The following is a 20,266-nucleotide window of genomic DNA, read 5'->3' on the forward strand; positions in this document are numbered from 1 at the left end:
CAGAAGATTGTTTTGATGCCGAATACATAAGGGAAACAGGACGTCGAAATGGAGTACGAGATCAATTACTTGAAGGGGCGATACCAGTAACAGGCGAAGTGACTGAAGATGATTTAGTGGTAGACGATGTGGTTGAACGTGACGCCAATAGTAAAACTAGTGATAAAGATGAACTTTTGTATGTCGTAAACGGGCAGATTATGCCAATTGATCAAGCTATAGTTCGTAGTATTGAACGTTGTTCAACCGAAGAGATTAAGCGCAAAATGTATAGCTGTATATTGCTTGTGGGAGGCAGCACGAAATTTCCAGGTTTTTCAAAATGGCTGGAACAACGTGTTATGCTTCAATTAGCGGCCACGTCAACGTCATACTCTGCATTTGAAGTAAATGCATTCACCAAAGAAATGGACGCTGGTATGATAGCTTGGAAGGGTGCGGCTATAATGTCATGTTTGGAGAGTGCGCCTGAGCTGTGGATATATTCTAGTGAATGGGAGAAATATGGTTTGCGAATATTACGTGAAAAAGCACCGTTTATTTGGTAATTGGTATTAATTTTTGTACAATGGGGGTTAAACACCCTAAACTAAAAAATTAACAAGTGGCTCAGTTGGAAAAATCCACTGTTTGTAGTAATGTAAACATACAAATAAAATCCGAAGACATTTATACACTTTAAAATGATTATTACTATTTACAAATTTAGTACTGCATTACTACAACAAAAAATATCAGTTTAATAAATGGCGGTATGGTTACAAATTCATTTAAGATCCTTGGGAGTGCTGGAACCCATATAGTGATATAAGTCTTGCAGTGTCGATTGAACTAATTTAGCCTTTATAGTATCACGTTTCAACCGCTTGTAGGCTTCGTACCGATGACAACCCCCAAAGCTGTAAAAATAATCACCACCCTCAGAACCCTTAATCCAGAGCACATCTATTGGTGGGACATCGTCTTCTGTGACTTCATTCTACTTACAAAGAACATAAGAAATCATATAATAAAGATTTAAATTATATTTCAGCATACCTTTATAGTATTCATGAGAGATTGAACCTTTTCTTCGTCCAACACCGGAGGAATTGGTCTATGTATGACACTCATGGGTACCATATGTACTTCTGTTATTGCTGCGGAATGTACACTTTTACTGCTCATGTTGCACGACATTTTTTCACCAAATCCTACAATGCAATTTTATTAAGTACTTTAGGTTAGTGAAAAAGTTGTGAAATTGCAAACACCAACTTTATTTATTATTAGTATACTTGTTAATGTATTAAAATACAAATGATATTTTATATTTTTACCTTGTTTATAAAACGTTTTATTTCTGACCAGAGAGTTTTTAGGTGTAATCATACGTAAAGCTATGATACTAATGAATGACATTGTACGAAGTTGTGCATAAACGTTACCATAAATAATTTACTACTACTTAGCACATGAGTTGGTAAATAATACAACAACTACATATGTATGTATGTTCGATGAAAACAAATAACATTTTTTATGAAACTGTGTACTGCATTGCATTTAAGTAAATGATTTCGGGGGGCAAATTGCTGTATAATTTTGAAAACACATACACATAGTATGTACATGATTTTGCTGGTGAAACTGATGGCGATTTTTTGCTTTAAATACCATTAATCGTAAAGAACAAAGAAATTTAAATTTAGAATCGGAGATAAAATGCAAGAAAATAAATAAAAACATATAAGATTATTAACAGGAGTTAAAAAACAGTTTAAAGTTCAAATTATTAAGTGATTATAAACATACCCCCCATGGTTTTATGAATATTGTATTAATTTAAAGGAACGGTCAAATTGTGTATTCTTTAAGAATAAATTTAATTGTCATAATTTTGAATATTATGAAAATAGAGTTTAATCTTCCTTTTAATGCCGGTATTCTGGTAATTCTATTTTCAATTAGTTTGCAGAGGTATTGGATATTATTATAGCAGAGAATGTACATTTATTATATATCATCATATTATACGTTCTCTGATTATAGTCTTTACAAATTGTAATATTTTTTAATAGAACACGATTAAATCAAGAATTAAAACAACGATATTTTTTACTCATCCGCTGCTGATTGGAAATGGGATATTTATTTGGGGGGAAATTTTTAATCCTTTTAATAACAATAATGTTCTGGCCTAATATGTCATTTCTACACATACTTTATATATATACAAAGATTTATTTTATAAATTTACCATAAAGCTAATGTTTTTCTATTTAATTGCAAATTTATAAAAAAAAACTGTCAAAATTTGAAGCGTTGGCAACCATGTTTATGAGTTGTCAAACAAAGTAAAGAAAAGAAGATTATACGAATGGTGGTTGATACGAGAATAGTAGAAAAATTATCGGAAAATAATTAAAACGAGATACATTTGTGAAAATAGGAGTATATAATTGTATATATTTCATTTTTTAATTACTGTGGGAGCTAAAGATGAGTGTTTTACCATATCAACCAACAAGCGATGAGGATATCTTTCGCCTATGCACAAAAGAATGCGGGATCATCACAGCCACAGAGGATCAGCAATACTTTGCATTAGGCTGTATGTTTTGTCCGGCCAAATTTCTGTATTTCGACGCTTTTATTGGACATATGCAAACAGATCATGGACCACAAACAATGGGCCAAAAGGGACTGTTTGGTGATATGCTGGGGTAAGACAATTACAACGATTTTTGTAGCCACTAGAATCAATATAAATTGCCGTAATGTTAAACGAGTTTTTAGCAGGTGCACAGCGTATAGAATAAATTGTTAGATATTTTCTTACATTGAATTGTTAGATGTAACACTTATTGAATGTAAAGGAAAACTGTTATGTTACACTGTCGATTAATGCTTAATTGTACTATTATATTTTAAACAGACTCGGTTATAATGGCTCCTATAGTGAAAATGACAGCGGTCATAGTGGCGTCGCCGCGGAAGATCTTACTGACACCGATCCCTCGCTTTTAGTACCACAAACAGTTATGATTAAAGAGGAAGTAGGAGATGTTAGTATAATAAATATTCTTAACTACTTATAAAAATAATAATAACTTTGAAATTTTCACAGGACGCATTAGAACCACCAAAACATGATGACTCCATAATTACCGGATTATCAACAGAAAATGAATTAGCAGACACTGTGAATTCTATGTACCCAGTCAAACAGGAGCATTCAGAGCCGGAAGTTTCAATGGAAGGAGACGGTGAAAGCTATATGCCTGATAACTACGGAAATTATGAAGATTTCACTAATAATGGTGATGAAGATGATCACAATTATCAAGAAGATGATGAGAATAATTATGATGACTTAGTTGAACAATCGTTATTGGGTGGAAACCATGAAATGGTATATTGTTTCGTAATGCGTATATTTAATATTCTAAAGTTTTTTGTATTATAGGAATCAGGTTTAACTATGCATATTAAAGACCGCAAAATGATTCAATTTCTTATCGACTCTTATCGGCGCAACACATTTCTTTGGGATCATCGACATCCACAATTTCGTGATCGTTCTAAAAGACAGCACTTTCTCGATTGGATTGTAATGGAATTTAAGCGGCGGTTTAACTTATCTTTGGCAAAGGATGCAGTTACCCGAAAGTGGGACAATTTAAGAACTGTATATAAAAGGGAATGCAATCGAATGTCTTTGGAAAATACCAACATCAGTACACTATGGTATTTTAAGGATTTACATTTTCTTAATCGGTTTTATGGTGGAAATCAAAAGATGACTGAGGCTGTCGTGAAGGTATTTTATACCTATTTAAAGATAACCAATATTGAAATATTAGTCAAAAGTTTGAGTTTTGATATTCTGACATCAGAAGAATGTCAATTAATTTTCCCCTGGACATGGTATATTAAGTTTGCTAGTTTTTAACATTCAGAAGGAAACGCCGAGATCCAAGGAAAGAAAATATATAAATATATATGTATCCTTAGCCATGTCTGTTGCTAGTGTTGTAGAGGCAGAATTATGCCGAGTTGACAGACCTTGGCTGGATAAAAAAAATTCGGGTCCGTTCCGTTTACATAGAACTGACTGCCGTATGAACGGTAGCCATGTCCATCTGTCTGTCTGCCTGTATATACGCAAACTAATCACTTTCGCTCGGAAATTTTACATACGTCCTTTTCTCTCCAAGAAGCTGCTCATAGCATATACTGTCGTGCAACTGAAGGATCAGAATCAAGGTTTTTTTGTTTTCTTGTTTTCTTGGTTTAGTTATATTTTAAAGATAAGAAAATAAGAAATTCACACCATCAGTTTTGTAACTACAACAACTATATTAAATAACATTTCAGGAAACAGTATACCGACGTCGGTCCTCCGCACTTTGGAATGATGTCTCTACTATGAAACTTTTATCAATGGTCGAACAATATCCATGTTTTTATAATAAGTACAACATAGACTACCGTAGCAAAGAAAAACGAGGAGAAGCACTACAGAAAATGGCGGCAGAACTGCAAAAGATGATTGAGGTCAGCACCATACAAATATCGAAGCGTATTTCTCAATTGCGTTTTGATTACTCCAAACAAAAACAAGAACGTTTGCTATGCGAGCAAAACAATAAAGTGTTTATGCCAACTTACAGTTACTACGATCAAATGCAGTTTATGGATGCGGATATTGCACCATTTAAATGTGAATTTTGTCCTGTTATTGTGCAATCACCACGAGAACTAGATACACATCTCAATACGCATCAGCCAGAGGGTACTTACGCATGTAATATCTGTCCTGTTAGCTTTTTAGACGTTGATCAGTTGAACCAGCATAAACAAATACACACACCCACAAGTAAGGAGGTAAAATACTGGTGCGACTTATGCACAGCTAGTTTTCGAACTAAGGAAGTGTACGATGAACATATGCGTCGACATAACGATGAACTCTTACTACCTTCATTAGCCAATATCCCGCATGCAGGCAATGACATGGGTATGGCGGAAAATGAAAATTCACTATTGCACATGGATAATTCCGAGTACGATGACGGCTATTCGTGTGACATATGTGGCAAATCTTTTACCAATATGGTGTATCTCAATGCGCATCGTGCACAGCATACCAGTCCCAGTGAGCGTCCATTCCGTTGTGATTACTCTCATTGCGGTCGTTTATTTCCCACGCGACAATCTATGCTAGAACATGCTAGGCAGCACTATAGCGATGAAGAATTTAAATGCGACATATGTGGCAAAACCTTCAAATCACTTAAAAATCTGCAGAATCACAAACAAATACACGACGCTATCAAACGATATGTGTGTAAGATTTGTGGCTCAGCGTTTGCGCAAGCAGCCGGCTTATATTTGCACAAGCGTCGACATAATCGGCCAAACTCACGCATACATCAAGGTTACTGATCCACTTATATAAACCTATAAAAGGTATTGCAGGCAGCACTTAAATATAGCATAGGTTAAGCATATAGAAAAACATCTACAGTAATATTAACACGTATTTTCCTATGCGCGATATACTTATAGTAATAACTGCATAAAATAAACAACTTTAGATTTTCAAGTAACTACACTTGTGTTAATGCAATACAAAGGTCTAAACGAAGTAGAAGTCATTACGTTTTTAAGACTAATTTTTAATTTTAACTAATTTTATTTTTTATTTGTTACACAGTTACAATAAAAGAGATTTTTTATAACTATGTAGTACTGCATATACGTATGTAAAATTATTTATGCGTACGCTGAAACAATTCACAAGTATTAATACACAAATTTATTATAATTTATTTCAATGGGCACACATAACGGTGCAAGAAAATTATTTTCCATTAATTACTCTAGATTGGTTATAACATAGGAATGTACTTAGAAATTGTATAATATAAAATTTAACCTTAAGAAGAATTAAACGTAATTAATATTAAAAATTATCATATATCAATCGAATTTATGCTTTTAATTTTACTTGGTGTTGGTGTAGATAAAATGTTTACCTTTAGTTTAATAATACACTAACCAATGTGAGAAACTTCACTGTTTTATGGTTGTTAAAGTGGTATGTTTCGAAGGACCTAAGGACAAAATTTAGAATATTTATTTTAACAAAATTACAAATTTCAATTTCTTGATTAATTAAAGTCTTCTCAAAGTTTCCTATTGTTTTTAAGTCATTTATATTTTATGAATACAAGCACATTTATGTACTCATACTTTAGGGTGTTACGGGTCCCAGCAATAATTTAAAATAATTCAATATAAAAACAACGTACATATATTTGTTTTCAATAGAAAGCCATTGTCGTGTGTCGTGTGGCTTTAAAGATGGTGCATATGTCAGAGGCATGAAAAAAATTACAATTTTCAATTTTTTTCCCAAATAAAAAGTAAAACATAGCATCATTAAAGAACTTTTCGACTTGACGGATATTAAAAAAATAATAACTTCAAAAGTAGTGGCGATTTGTGTTAATCTGACAAAAAAATAATAATTGTGTCAATAAATGATTTACTGCCTGATCGACGCGTACAAAATGGCATCTGCAGGAAACTATATTCAAATTTTCGGGGAAACTCAACGATTCGTTGTTTACAAAAAATGAAAATTAAAAACAAAAATTCATTCGATTTGACACTAGTTTTTCATGTTTTCAAAAAACTGTATAAATTCTATATAATTTTCAATGAAATCTACTGTGCGGTTTTCGAGCTACAGTGGTCACCAGTTCAAAAAGCATGTAGTTTTGAGAAAATCGCGTTTGAAGTTTTGCCGAACGTTCCAGAGCGGCAGAGAGCTCTTTGCTAATTTTGACAAATATTGTTGGAGAATATTACTAAGATATTATAACTTAAGACAATGCAAAAAATGGCTTTTTGAAAATTCTGACCCACTAACTCCTTAAATCGATTTTGTTACGAGTATATCGCATACAAACTGTGTTAAAAAACAATCATAACTCATAAAAATTTCTGAATAATTTTTTTCAACATATCGCACACTAACTACAAAAGAGTACACAGTTCATACGCGGACTGAATACAAAAGAATCACAATTCAAACATTTTAAAAATAAGTTTTTTCAATATTTATCAACATTGTCATCACTAAGTGAAAAATCACAGTTAAATCTTCTATTTTGTTAATTGCGTCCTCTGCCATTTTACTTTTGTAGTAAGTGCGCGATGTGTTTACTACATATGTATATATTCGGTATGTGTCATAACCTAACTCTTACATTGATAATTATTTATTTCCAATTTAAAACACCATATATTCTTACTTACATATACTTATGTACATATGATTATTCACGTAAAATTTTGTTCACAGGGAAAATATATATGTATATTTTTTAAACTTTCAGACTGGCTGACAAGAAGGAATTATTCGACATATTTTATGGTAACTCGAATATTTTTTCAAACTATTTTTTTTTAATTTTTCCAAAATACCACAGAATTTAAGAAATATATTTACCATAATTTGGCGTTTTTAACAATTGAAACATATGTAGGCCTATTGCACTACTTTATAAAAAATTAAATTTTAGTTAAAAAAAAGGAATTATAATTGAACTATTTCTTATATAATTTTCATCGTAAACTTTTACAATGCAACAACAAAAATTTTCAAAATATGTTTACGTAAAGGTCTTCATTCGTCAAATTCCTGATCACTTCGCAGATAGACTCAATAGGTTGTGGGCTTAAATTATGGTTGCAGCGAAATTAAGAAAATATATTATTAATTTGTTGGGAACATTTATAACGCAGATCATCAATTTATTCATAAAACAAGTAATAATTATATGCATACATCCCTGTAAATAGACACAAATATTTTTCATATTTTCGGAAAAGACTTGCTTGCATAAATAAAAGAAAGCTTATAATAAAAAATTTAATAATGAATATAAACACATATACCTTTAAACGACATATAATATTAATAAACAATTTAACTTAAGTAATTTTCGGAAACAATTTCTTGTATAAATAAAATCATATAATAAAAAATATAATAATGAATATAAACACATATATCTTTAAACCACAAATTAATAAACAATTTAACTTGAGTAAATATCTTCGCATATACTATATGTATGCGCTTATATGTATATGTATGTATATGTATAAAGACGACGTATGGAAAATACGTTTAAAAAATAAATATAAATATAAAACATGCATACATATATACAAATATATATAAATTCGATCAAAAATAGTTTTATATTGTTTACATAAATATGGAATCAAACACTAATATTGAAAAGTGTTTTTGTCGTGCATATGTATATCCAACACATACATAAGCAATTGAGAAAATTTAAATAAATATATAACAAAAATGTAATACGCATATAGTCGTATAAAAATAAATAGCTATTAACCAAGTGAATAAGTCTAATCACAAGTGTTTTAATTTCACGAAGCAAATATATTTGAATATTTTAAGTTTAGAATTAAGCAAATAATGAATAATTCGTAAATAAAAACCTAAAAGCATACATAATTGTTTCCTACTGACAAGAATAAAATAAAAACTTAGACATACACAACAAATCGTCATAAATATTTATTATTATATGTAAATGTTTTTTTTTTTATGAAAAGTCTAGTCAAAGTAGCAATTACCATAAATGCGGCACATCCTTAACAGAAGCATTTTAAAACGTTACCTAAAGTTAATTTGTAGTACGAACTAAAAAGAACTATACTTCAAATTATTATCCACACACCGCAAATATGCCTTAAATAATCGGATGCTAATTGTGTTCCTCTCGTTGTTAGTGTAGAATACAATAGAATTTTATCGATGTTTGTACTGGAACATAAGGTCCATTGTGCCCTACCCTCTATCTCACTTGCCTACAAAGGTCAGCACTCTGATGGATTCCAGGAACTTGTTGAGAGCTATTGAAATTACATATATCTCAAGATAAATGGATTCAAGAGCCTTTAACCTGACTTATAGTAAAGGCCACTGCTTGAAATGTGCTCGGAAAATATATCTTGGGCAGTTGTACCATTATCAAATAATAATTGACAGTCTTTGGCGGTATATAAATTCAGATCCCTTTCGGCTAGGTAACAAGAGATTTCTCTTCACTTGATTTCTTTTGCAAAGTTCGAATACTATGTCCTCTTCATTAGACTCTAGTTATAGTAAACACCTCAGAGAGGGTTTTCAACAAGAAAACCTTGCTCTGCTTAACGGGCTCATATGTTTTTTGTTAGTAGCAACAATTCAAACCCCACTTAGTGTTCAGAATATTACTTGCTGTCATAGAAATCATATAACGAGTGGTTAATGTAACAGCGATCTGTTTCGGCATGATCGTGACAACAGCTGATCCTGAATTTATCCGGTCAAGGGCTGTCCTTTCGGCGCTTTAACCCTGTTTGGATAGGTAAGTAGCAAGTACAGAAATGTTAGATAAATAGGGTTAATTGGAGTCACAGGGGCCAAATTGTCATTCACGGGAAAAGAATTTGTAAAGATGTTAACTAAATTTCTGAGAATTTATTCATACATTCATTTCATTTAGTTGCCGAAGATTTCAGCGCTAGACTAGGGTGAGATGAGATTCCCTGGTTATTGTAAAAAACCTTGTAATGGCACTAGAAGAGTTGTTAATTTTCGAATAAGGTATTCAATAACCTATGCCGTTTTCATAGTAGTGTTGTAATCATACATCATTTTAAAATAATATTATTGCATATCGTTATAGTCATCGTTACACAGCAAAATTTTGTGCTTATCTGTCGAAATAATAACGGCCTAATTCAATAGTTCTATTGTCAAGCAGATGTTCAAATATAGAAATATACGCATTCAAAAACGAATCATTAAACTGGTATTGCTTTTAAATTATTTATAGGAAACAAAGCCCAAAACCTTGGTGTCATTAGGTCATTGGCGTTGTTAAAATGCCTCAAGCAATACTTTAAGCGATGTTGATATGCAAATTATAAATGTTTATATTAGCTAAAATATATGTACATATATAGATATGTATTGTTTTGCCACATTTCGCACGGCAAATATTCACACATACATATGTGTACATAAATGCATACTTTTTTTTATTTTTTTCTATTATCTTTTATTAATTATTATTTTAATGATTCGGGAAGAGTTTTGTGAAATTATGTGATAACAGTGTTTGGTTGGTTGCTACTTTTCATTGGGGGTGTTTTTTACGTGGCGGGTCTCAAACCCAGCGCACAACCCTATGCAGGGGATGTTTCACCTTCTCACTTTAGCTCGCCTTCATGTTCTTAGGCTAACCAGAGGATACTTGGTCAAAGACCGGAAGTCGTGAGCTGCTTGAGCCATATGTAAAAGAATCGTTTCTGGCTACTCCCAAGTGAATGGCAATCAGAGAACTTTCCTCACTTGCGTGAACTTCTACACTTGACTCCATAGGTCATGTTGTCCGGATGGACGAAAACACTTTAGCTCTGAAAGTATTCGACGCAGTACCCGCCGGGGGAAGCAGAGAAAGAGGAAGACCTCCACTTCGTTAGAAGGACCTATTGGAGATGGATCATAGGTGCTTGACATCGTGTCCGACTCCGAATATTAGTACAACTATGCATGTTAATTATGATCTGTAAAAATTTGTATGTATTGTTTTTTAAAAATTTTGGTAAATTATCAAGTCTTACAATAAGATGCGTTAAACTTTGAAATACTTTAACAAAGTTTACCAATTGGTGAATAAATATGCAACAATTATTTACGCCAAAATTATCACATCGAGACAGTCAACAACTAATTACTACCAATTTTATCTTATCACAAATCATTTATACGCGCGCGCCTCCACTATCCGCTATTAAATTGTTATCATTTGTATACATATACATACGAATATACATGATTGTACATATGCAGTTATCAGCACAATTAGATTATAATCACAATTAATTTTATTTCCTAACGCTTTAATGAATCTGAATCAGTATTAAATATTTTCGTGAACTGTTTAGTAAATGATTTTATATGATTTTAATGATGATGCATACATATGTATGTACATTACATTAGATGACGTCGATGACAACTTATCTAATCCTTACTATCGTAACGGGGTTTAGGATCTGTTACAACAACAACAACATATTCCTTCGTTGTTACGAAATTCATATCAGATTGTGAAATACATGTTTTATAAGTACATACTTACATACAAGCAACCCCTATTTGAGAAAACCATTTGAGAAAACCTTATTATACATATATCTTCACGGCTAAGATTTAAATCAGCGACCTACCTGAGAAAACCTAAGATTCATATGAACGACCTACCGAATGACAATCAAATACTCATAACACTTGGTTACAGTTAATAAAGCAAAATAAGTGTTCAATCGCTTTTATAAATACCTCATTAAATAATGTACATGGAATACATATCCAATAGGAAATTTTTCCTAATTCGGCCATGCCTCTGCAAAAAATTTTTTTTCGATAAATAGATAAAAATTATCGTCACGTGTATTTTAAAATGAAATAAATTGATTGTTAATATTTCGATGTTTTGCTTTAATACTTTTATTGCTTTTTTTGTGAAGTTGTTCATTACTTTTGCATTTGTAATACATTACATTCCAGGATGTTAATTCACTGCACAAAATACATAAATAAAGATGCAACCTAAAGTGGTTGCACGGTGGTTATATTCAAATTCAAAGCATATATTAAATTATGACATTACATATTTACAATATACTTAAATTCCAATTAGATTATTATGGCAAGTCTCCAGGTTAATGTCAGTATTCCTTTTTAGATTCGGTCATGAAGCCATCGGTTCCACAAGCAATGGAAAACGTGTTTTCGAAGGCTGAGCCCTTATATTATTTTTATCTACTGTATTTTAAACACTTTATTCAATTAATGATAAAATTGTTATTTATGATATTTTGTGCAGCAGTATTTTCATTATTAATAGCAATACATAAGACTGAAGTTCATTGTAATTTATTTTCATGTTGCTTGCAGCTAAATTAATTCGCCTTTTTCGTTTACTTTGATGACTTTAACACGATCACCTCGTTCGGCTAGCACCTGGTCAAAATTCTTGCCTTTGGTTTTGGCAAACCATCCAGAATGATCGGCTATTAAATGGTTCACAGAACAACCGTCACATTGGAGAATTACCACACCGCTTCTGTATGCAGCTTCAGAGACCAGCTTACTGTTACGTGTGTTGCACAGTTTACAGCGATAAACTAACTCAACCTTGCGCTCCATGCAACGCAAACGTTTTAAGGTAGTTGGTGAAATCGATCCAGAGGCAGTTGTTTCACCAAAGTTTTTACCAATAAAAGTAGTTGCATCGAGAATTGATTTTGGTATTTTCAACGGTTGACATGCTTCTTTATTAGTACCTTCATCGAAGTCTGCAATTGGTGCAACCGCCGGTGCACCATCAACTGGTTGTGCAATATTAAAGAGGACATTCTGGCCATGTTGCCTTACACTATTTAGTGTCCTCGAGCTAAAGAGGTTACGCAACGCGTTCATTTCACAAGCTCATCACGACGTATTTATTTATACGCAATAAAATTAAAACAATATGTAAACACTAGAACTATCTAAAATGTAGATTATGTATATATGTACGTATATGTGAACTAGATTTTATTGGTATTGCTATTCTTGGATATGTATATGAATGAATGCTGCTTCACTTCTAAATTCTGATATAAACTTGCTCAACGCAAGCTTTTGACAGCGGTAACGCTATACAAAAATTACCAGCTGTTTACTAAAATTTCGTTAAGACTGATAAGGAAAATTAACGAAGAAATACAGTGCTGTAAAAATAATGGTTTGTGAAATTAGTCCAATTAAAAAAAGGTCAATGTAAAAAGTAGAAAAAAATTAAAACCTTTTTAAATTTTTAAATGCATATAAACATTAGATTTGCTACAGGCAAATATATAAATATATAAACTACGTGTAAGGTTTCTCCGCGCCAAACTCCTAAACTGCATAACCGATTTCAGTAAAATTTAGCACACTGTGTTGCGTTTTTTCCAACTTAAAAGATAGGATAGCTTATATCAATTATGCTAAAACTAAAATAAGTAAAAATAGAGAATATATATTTAACAAAAAATTTGTAAAATAAAAAACAAAATTATTGTTATTTTTTTAATTTAAATGCCAAATGAAAAACTTATTTTTTTTATAATAGACAAATATTTGTAATAATCATTTTTATATACTATATTTAAACGTCTCGTATTCCAATAATTTAAAAAGATATGCCTTTATTTTGAAAGTGTTCCCAAAAACTTAAAAATTTAAATTTCGAAAAACCCACAGCGTTACCTGAACAATTTTCTTTTGATATAATTTGATTTTTTGACTTCAGAAGATCCAGCAGTAATAGCTATTGCCGTATTTTTTAATATTTCTTCATGATAATATACCTCTTATTTTTAAAAATAGATTTTTACTGTTTCATATAAAAATCCTAAAAAATATACCATGTTTTGTTCGAATGAGCACACCTCTACCTTAAATGAAACAGGAAATTTATTCATCTAAGTTAAACTTTATTTAAAATATATATAATTCGTAAAATATGTATTATTACAACTTTGAGAACGCTTAACTGCATCTACGTAATGCGAAAGCGTAGCAGTTTATGTTTCTAACATTTACGTTTATTAGAGTATTATTTTATTTAAAATAATTTTTGTCGTACTAAGAAATAAATATGTAGATAATAATAAAAAAAAACGAAAAATCTTTTTTTATTAAACATCACGAGTTTTTTGTGCAATTTTTAACTGAAAAGTATTGATGTTTTATAAAACATAAGCAACATAACATTTTGCATTATTTTCTAAGTGATTGTTTTAAATTAAAAACAATATGCTAAAAGCTATTTTTAAATTTTCATTTTTAAAAATTAAGACTTATTGCAGCTAACCGCATTCGTACCAACAACGACAAATCCTTAGCCCTGGCCATTACTCGATCCTAATTCAGGTATTGAGAAAACAAATGACAAACATCCGAAACGTATTAAAGTACCATGCGTAAGTATAGCCGTTCCTTCCCAAGCACCGGCAAGCATAGGAGGCTCTTGAACGAAAGTGCATTTGCACTCAGGTTTCATTGGCGGTGCCATTCTGTAATAGACAATGTATAATAATTTCATTTTAAACTCATTTCCATGTGTACCTTGAATTTCTGTCCACAATGTAATGTTGGCGTTGTATACCACGACGTTTATCTAAAATCTCTTGAACACGTTTCTGTAACTCGATGTCCTCATTTTTAAGCTTTTTGGCCGGCGTTGGTCCATAATCAGTAAAATCGCAAGAATACAGTTGTCCATTAACTTCGGTGCCGTACTCCGAGTAATTGATGAGTTCATACGTTTTTGTAAAATCGTCATAAAATATAGTTGCATGTTTGGGCGAAATCCGACAACAGTGTCCAATATGGGAAAGGTTTACATCAACAGAAGTTTGGCCAGATCCAATATGCATATTGCGATAACGCATAAAAAATGACGAATGTAACTCAACGTTACTAAACCATCGATTGTCTTCCAATATGTCACCTAACGGTGTTAGGACAGCGCGTGCACGCACTTTACATCGTAATAATTTCAGCTCAAGCCGTGTTGCTATTTCGTAAGCTTTTTCTCCATCGGTACGTACGCGTGGCTTGTATTTCTGCTCTTCCTCATCAGCAGCAACAATAGCAGCAGCAGTGGCTAAAGCCGGATGTAACTGTGGCAAGTCGTTATCACTATCACTTTGGTGTTGCGCCAATATGGAGGACGTCTCGCCAGTAAACATTATGGATAGACGTCGTACATCTTCTGGCGAGAGTATTTGTGATGGTAATACTTGTGGTGGATCGATATGTGAAAGTTCACGTATCCTTTTGGCGGCAGTACGGTTCTGATATTGCACTACAATTTCAGGGTGTTCCTGCACCAGCTGCTGCACACGTTGAAATGCTAACTTCTTTATTAAATCAACATCTAGATAACGAAGTTCTGCATCTATATCAGCAATGTATTTAGTTTCATCGTCGGTTTCTTCTTCATCTTCACTTTTGATTTTATCCACCATTTGCTGTTGCTGAGCTTGATTTATGGGCAATTTTTCCGTATCATTATCAATTTTAACGTCCTCTTCGCTTTTGATTTGTACATCAGATGAACAGTTTTTGGTAGAATCTCCACGTTTGCTACGTTTTTTATTACTTTTCACCTTATTTAGTTTATCGTCCTCTTCGACTTTTTCTTTGTCTGTAATATCGTTATCTGTTTTTGCATCTACATCTTGGTCCTTTTTATCCTCGGTGTTTTCTGTTACATTGTTATCTTCCTCTTCGCTGCTACTCAAGTCATCTACTTGACCTAGCTCCTTTTGAATCTCGCGAAATTTAGCTTTGGCACTTTGGAGAGCTTCCAAATCTTTAAAAACTGATTCAGCTACAGTTTCTTTTGATATTATTTCAGGAGAACTAGGAAGACATTTGCGTCGTTTAACTATATCGTAACGCAAAGTTTCACGTAATGACGGTAAGAGAGGGGGAGGGTTTTCGTAGTGATACTTGACCATTGGAGGAATTTCAATTGTTTCACGAGTTTTTATTGGCACTTTGATGCGAAAGGGAGGATTACGCATGTGAACGCGTCGAAAAAATTCCATTTTCACTGATTCATGATCAAAAGGTTGTGAAAATTTATCCCATAAACGAATGCGTTCTGTTGCTGAAATGCTGTTGACAAGATGATTATCCTACAAAAAAAAGTACATATACATTAAGTTCATCCCACTAAAATCAATTAGAAAATTATTTATTTTACAATGAAGTTTTCCACATGGTTCGGGCACATCCATAAACCAGTTGGTAATGCAGTCATAGGTGGATTTAGGCAATCCTGATGAAAATATAAAGGACAATAGTCACATGCTACCAGTGGAGCTTTCTTACAAGACTTGCGACAATAAAAACACGTTTTAGCTGGCAATGGTACCAAACCCTGGGAGTCCAGCTCATATGGTTTAGAATTCCTTCGTATATTGCTTGGTTTTTTATTTCCATTTCCATTCTTGCGAATAGGTTCCACTAAAATAAAAATGTATTATGCTTATTGTGTATTGAGCCAAAATGTATACTACCTATACCTTTATCATTGCCAGGAAACTGAGAATGTATTTCTAGTTCACGCGGCAGCTCAAATTGCTTCGGATTTAATATACTAGCAGCTTTTATCAGTTCATCAAGTGGTGTAGGTTTTTTGTTGGGATCCAATGCTCTTTGTATACCCACTGGCAATTTTGACAAATATTTTTCTGTATTGCTCAAATCGCTACTAAAAGATGCACGACTACTGCTGCGTTTTCGTAAATTACGAAATTTAAATGGGGCCGTTTCGGCATCAACTGACGGAGTATTTGGTCGAGAGCTCTCTGTACGTGCAGCGGTTACTGCGCCGGCAGCACTGCGCTCAACAGAACTTGATTTAGATGATGATGTAGGCTTAAGAGTCATGCGGCAGTTATGACAAAGCCACTGTCCACTTGGTATATCTTCTTCTGTTAGCGGTGGGTCGCTAAGATAATCGAACGCATTGGTATTATTCAATTAACTATGCATACGTAAATAAACAAATAAACACGTGTACTTACTGGCACTGCAAATGGAAACTGGATGGACAACGATCACAACAAAGTAGATCTCCACCTTCTTCACAAGCATCGCAAAGGTCATGATTGTGTCCTCGGCCAGGTCGTTTATAGTATGGATGCTTGGTATTCACTGGCCGCAATGTTATTTTCTCTTCTTCGGAGGGAGGTGGTTTAATGAGGATTTTAATTTGCTATTTGAACAAAATTATATACAAATATTGTATAAAAGTTTAGAGTTTTTTTAAAAACATTTAAAATTTTTGTGGTTAAAATGGATTAAACAAATTTTGTAACACAAATGCGGATCGAGATGTTCCACAAACTTTCACCTAAGTTTTGTGTTGAGAGAAACTTAATAAATACCTCCATTATGGGCAAATTGGGATCCACTTCCACTTTCGACATGTCGGCTTTGGTATCTTATATTAAAAATCACGAAAAAGAACTTTTTAATCCGATGCAATATATAAATTATTCCAAAGGACCTTTAGCTGCAGTTAAAATGTTTGACATTTGTTCAATTCGATGCTGAAGGAGGTGTTCAGTGATTAATCCAATATTATGGTTAGGATTGCATTTGAAAGTATGTATTGAAAATTGAAGTTTTTGAAGTCAATGTACAATTTAACTCTTTAATTTCTAACATTCTAAATCTATATTCAGAATATTTTAATCTTAATATGTACTTTTTTATATTTTTCGTTACATTAACCTCTTAATCTTAAATAAAAGCCATTTCACGTAAAATTTTTTACTTAGGTAACATCAATTATATGGACATTGGCAACACTGGGCTTGAGTCAACAACTAAAATAGAACAATAACAATTGAAGTAATCGAAACGTAAAATAAATTTATTGTCGCACAATTTACTTAGATCGGAATTCGCTAAATTAACTATAATAATACAGTAAAAATATGCTTTCGTTTTTCTCCAAGAAAAAACAAGACACAGATTCTGCAGAAGAAGCAATACAAGGACCTACGGATTCTACACAATCGAATGAAGGTGGAGACGATTTCATTTTTATAGAAAGAAAAACTTCAGACCACGATCCCACAAAGTTTTCAGCACAAGGTATAGGAATGTATCCACCTATACCTCCCGCATTTGGAATGGGCAGATATCCGGGTCAAGCGGTTTATCCTCCTATGACTAATGTCGCCAGTGCATCCGACAACGTGTCGCCAGTACCATACGTACAAGGAGTGCCCTTCGAGTTAGCGCCGCAGCTTAGCACAAAAAGAGATTTTGAAGTAACTCAATTGCAAGTTGACAGCATTTTAGCACTGTTGACTCGTCAAATGTCGGTGGACGAAAACGAAGAATATAATTTTGCGCTGGAGAGATCAATACAAAACGAATGTTATTAGCTTAGTAAATCGTTAATATATTCGATTTAATTAGTTTTAAGAAAATTATAAATGGTTAAATTTAGTAATACATTAAAACATAAATTTTGTTTTTTTTTAAATAAATTTTAGATATGTGCATATTGATTTGCTTTACAGAAATACTTCAGCTTCAATATAATTTAAAATTGTAATTTGAAGAAATAGATTTTTTACAGATATATTAAAGTGAAATAAATATTAAAGAAAGCTATATAACAATTCTTTCCAGAATAACTCTCGTTGGGTACGTACATATCGGTAAATCAGCTGATTGTGACATTTGAAACCTTGAATGGAAATAATAATATGTTTGTGTTCATTCATCCATTCGCACTTTAAACAAAAACAATTGTACTTGCTATGGTTAGTATTCGACTCTGGTTTTTTGCTCATACCATTTAGAAAAATTACTCACCCTCCTCATATAGTGTTGACAAAGTGTATCGTCGTACTGACGCAATTTATTAATATCAAGGAGATATCTTTATAACATATCAAGTACATATGGTTTACTTTTGAAAGTATAATAATTTTGTAATAAATAATTATTATATTTTTGTAGAAAGATGAATTCTAGTTCTGTTATGGCAGGCAATATTTCCAAGGCGGGATCTGATTTGCAACAGCTGCCACAACAACAGCAGTTATATGTTGAAACTTATTCGGTGTATGTGGTGACATGGAATGTAGGCACCCGTTTTCCGGATAACATCTCATTGCGTTCGCTTTTGGGTCTTCAAGGTGTCGATGATCCGAACACACAAGATTTGCCCGACATTTACGCTATTGGTTTGCAGGAGGTTAACGTTCAACCACAACAGCAGATGCTTGGTCTATTTAAGGAGGATCCTTGGACACACAAAATAAAAAAAATACTTCGTGACTACGACTATGTGGTAATTAAATCAGAACAAATGCAAGGGTTATTACTTTCTCTGTTTGTGCGCCGTGTTCATGTGAAACATATGCGGGACATAGAACCGGAATTCACCCGTACCGGTTTTGGTGGAATGTGGGGCAATAAAGGCGCAGTGAGTATTCGATTCTCTTTGTATGGTTGCGCAATTACGTTTGTAGTCGCACATTTGGCTGCGCACGATAAACATTTGGATGAGCGCATCGAGGACTATGAACAAATTATGGAAAACCATCACTACCATGTACCACACTATCGCGAAATCTACGACCACGACTATGTTTTTTGGTTTGGAGACTTAAATTTCCGTTTGATGGGCGACGATAGTCCTGCTGATGTTCTAGCTGCTATTAAAAATGAGAAGCTATCTGAACTTATTGAACGCGATCAATTGCTGCATGTACGCACTAAATTGCAAAAAGCATTTCATTTAATGCATGAGCGTTTGCCAGCTTTTCCACCGACATTTAAATTTCATGAAGGAACTTCGAATTATGATTTAAAACGCCGACCTGCATGGACCGATCGTATATTATATGCTCTACAACCGCTCAATAAACGTCCAGATGAGAGACTGGCCATCGAACAAAGATCATACAAATCGTTTCCCGCATATAACATTAGTGACCATAAGCCAGTGAGCAGCGAATTCAGCGTAAAACTTTATCCGAACTACCGAGCACCTTGTGTCAACTTTAAAGAGATCGCAGAATGGCAGATTGGTGAAGAAAATACTGTCGAATATGTAAAGCCAAATGACTTCGAAGAACGTAATCACGACTGGATTGGTGTTTATCGTGAGGACTTCGCGAGTTTAAATGAATATATCGGTTATGAATATGTGAATCAAGCCGAGTCACCACCATCGTCACCCGATTCACCAGTAGATCCTTTCTTTGAATCACCTCCTCAACGTTCGCGTCGCCACCATCACCGCAATCATGAGCGTTTGCGTCGCCAACAGTTACAGGACGAAGAAGACATCCGACTCGACTTCTCAGATGACATAAATATGCGAGATGGCGAGCGTTATTTGCTAATATATTTCCAAAACACTGGCATGCGGGGCGTAACCAGTATAGCTGGTATGAGTAACATTTTTCGTGCAATTGTGCCCAGAGGCAATGCTAATTAATATTTTAACTTAGCTAATATGTAATTTGTTTATATTTCGTGACTTATTTAAATACGTTTTAGTTTTTATTATACCAAGGCGAAAGACATGTACATAGATTAATC

At 33.2% G+C, this 20,266-nt stretch overlaps 6 protein-coding genes across 7 annotated transcripts; 3 read left to right on the top strand and 3 right to left on the bottom strand.

Annotated features, from left to right (window-relative positions):
• Window positions 1–518: 518 nt before the first annotated feature.
• On the bottom strand, window positions 519–1,481 carry LOC105234210 (putative sulfiredoxin). Its single transcript, XM_011216497.3, has 3 exons — window positions 1,320–1,481; window positions 1,039–1,193; window positions 519–979 (listed from the first exon to the last, which is right to left on the bottom strand). The coding sequence occupies exons 1-3, from the start codon at window positions 1,399–1,401 to the stop codon at window positions 767–769; spliced, it is 450 nt and encodes a 149-aa protein (XP_011214799.2). The 5' UTR covers window positions 1,402–1,481; the 3' UTR covers window positions 519–766.
• Window positions 1,482–2,322: 841 nt separating this feature from the next.
• Window positions 2,323–8,124, top strand: LOC125780274 (zinc finger protein 189). The gene is made up of 5 exons (XM_049462253.1): window positions 2,323–2,705; window positions 2,918–3,047; window positions 3,110–3,394; window positions 3,449–3,802; window positions 4,360–8,124. The coding sequence occupies exons 1-5, from the start codon at window positions 2,482–2,484 to the stop codon at window positions 5,428–5,430; spliced, it is 2,064 nt and encodes a 687-aa protein (XP_049318210.1). The 5' UTR covers window positions 2,323–2,481; the 3' UTR covers window positions 5,431–8,124.
• Window positions 8,125–11,556: 3,432 nt separating this feature from the next.
• Window positions 11,557–12,775, bottom strand: LOC105234213 (uncharacterized). The gene has a single exon (XM_011216500.4). The coding sequence runs from the start codon at window positions 12,566–12,568 to the stop codon at window positions 12,044–12,046; it is 525 nt and encodes a 174-aa protein (XP_011214802.1). The 5' UTR covers window positions 12,569–12,775; the 3' UTR covers window positions 11,557–12,043.
• Window positions 12,776–13,587: 812 nt separating this feature from the next.
• Window positions 13,588–17,267, bottom strand: LOC105234214 (PHD finger protein 12). Its single transcript, XM_011216501.4, has 6 exons — window positions 17,080–17,267; window positions 16,717–16,907; window positions 16,213–16,640; window positions 15,891–16,153; window positions 14,243–15,822; window positions 13,588–14,190 (listed from the first exon to the last, which is right to left on the bottom strand). The coding sequence occupies exons 1-6, from the start codon at window positions 17,119–17,121 to the stop codon at window positions 14,016–14,018; spliced, it is 2,679 nt and encodes an 892-aa protein (XP_011214803.2). The 5' UTR covers window positions 17,122–17,267; the 3' UTR covers window positions 13,588–14,015.
• A 229-nt stretch (window positions 17,268–17,496) lies between these two features.
• On the top strand, window positions 17,497–18,174 carry LOC105234215 (uncharacterized). The gene has a single exon (XM_011216502.4). The coding sequence runs from the start codon at window positions 17,635–17,637 to the stop codon at window positions 18,088–18,090; it is 456 nt and encodes a 151-aa protein (XP_011214804.2). The 5' UTR covers window positions 17,497–17,634; the 3' UTR covers window positions 18,091–18,174.
• A 141-nt stretch (window positions 18,175–18,315) lies between these two features.
• LOC105234217 (inositol polyphosphate 5-phosphatase K) lies at window positions 18,316–20,266 on the top strand. 2 transcript variants are annotated; one of them, XM_029548511.2, is made up of 2 exons: window positions 18,316–18,474; window positions 18,674–20,266. In XM_029548511.2, the coding sequence occupies exon 2, from the start codon at window positions 18,678–18,680 to the stop codon at window positions 20,160–20,162; it is 1,485 nt and encodes a 494-aa protein (XP_029404371.2). In that variant the 5' UTR covers window positions 18,316–18,474; window positions 18,674–18,677; the 3' UTR covers window positions 20,163–20,266. The 2 variants fall into 2 exon arrangements, with proteins under 2 accessions (XP_029404371.2, XP_011214805.2); XM_011216503.4 differs by having other exon boundaries at window positions 18,470–18,609.

This window comes from Bactrocera dorsalis, unplaced genomic scaffold, assembly GCF_023373825.1.
Source record: "Bactrocera dorsalis isolate Fly_Bdor unplaced genomic scaffold, ASM2337382v1 BdCtg374, whole genome shotgun sequence".
NCBI lineage: Eukaryota > Metazoa > Arthropoda > Insecta > Diptera > Tephritidae > Bactrocera > Bactrocera dorsalis.

What these genes read in the sequence shown, in the direction of transcription:
- LOC105234210 (XM_011216497.3), bottom strand. Translation starts at nt 1,401, where the DNA reads ATGTCATTCATTAGTATCATAGCTTTACGTATGATTACACCTAAAAAC. An exon ending in TAAAACGTTTTATAAACAAG is followed by an intron (nt 1,194 to 1,319) that starts GTAAAAATATAA and finishes ATTGCATTGTAG; the next exon opens with GATTTGGTGAAAAAATGTCG. An exon ending in CTCTCATGAATACTATAAAG is followed by an intron (nt 980 to 1,038) that starts GTATGCTGAAAT and finishes CTTTGTAAGTAG; the next exon opens with AATGAAGTCACAGAAGACGA.
- LOC125780274 (XM_049462253.1), top strand. Translation starts at nt 2,482, where the DNA reads ATGAGTGTTTTACCATATCAACCAACAAGCGATGAGGATATCTTTCGC. An exon ending in CTGTTTGGTGATATGCTGGG is followed by an intron (nt 2,706 to 2,917) that starts GTAAGACAATTA and finishes TATTTTAAACAG; the next exon opens with ACTCGGTTATAATGGCTCCT. An exon ending in TGACTGAGGCTGTCGTGAAG is followed by an intron (nt 3,803 to 4,359) that starts GTATTTTATACC and finishes ATAACATTTCAG; the next exon opens with GAAACAGTATACCGACGTCG.
- LOC105234213 (XM_011216500.4), bottom strand. Translation starts at nt 12,568, where the DNA reads ATGAACGCGTTGCGTAACCTCTTTAGCTCGAGGACACTAAATAGTGTA.
- LOC105234214 (XM_011216501.4), bottom strand. Translation starts at nt 17,121, where the DNA reads ATGTCGAAAGTGGAAGTGGATCCCAATTTGCCCATAATGGAG. An exon ending in CCAATTTGCCCATAATGGAG is followed by an intron (nt 16,908 to 17,079) that starts GTATTTATTAAG and finishes TTGTTCAAATAG; the next exon opens with CAAATTAAAATCCTCATTAA. An exon ending in GTTTCCTGGCAATGATAAAG is followed by an intron (nt 16,154 to 16,212) that starts GTATAGGTAGTA and finishes TTTTTATTTTAG; the next exon opens with TGGAACCTATTCGCAAGAAT.
- LOC105234215 (XM_011216502.4), top strand. Translation starts at nt 17,635, where the DNA reads ATGCTTTCGTTTTTCTCCAAGAAAAAACAAGACACAGATTCTGCAGAA.
- LOC105234217 (XM_029548511.2), top strand. Translation starts at nt 18,678, where the DNA reads ATGAATTCTAGTTCTGTTATGGCAGGCAATATTTCCAAGGCGGGATCT.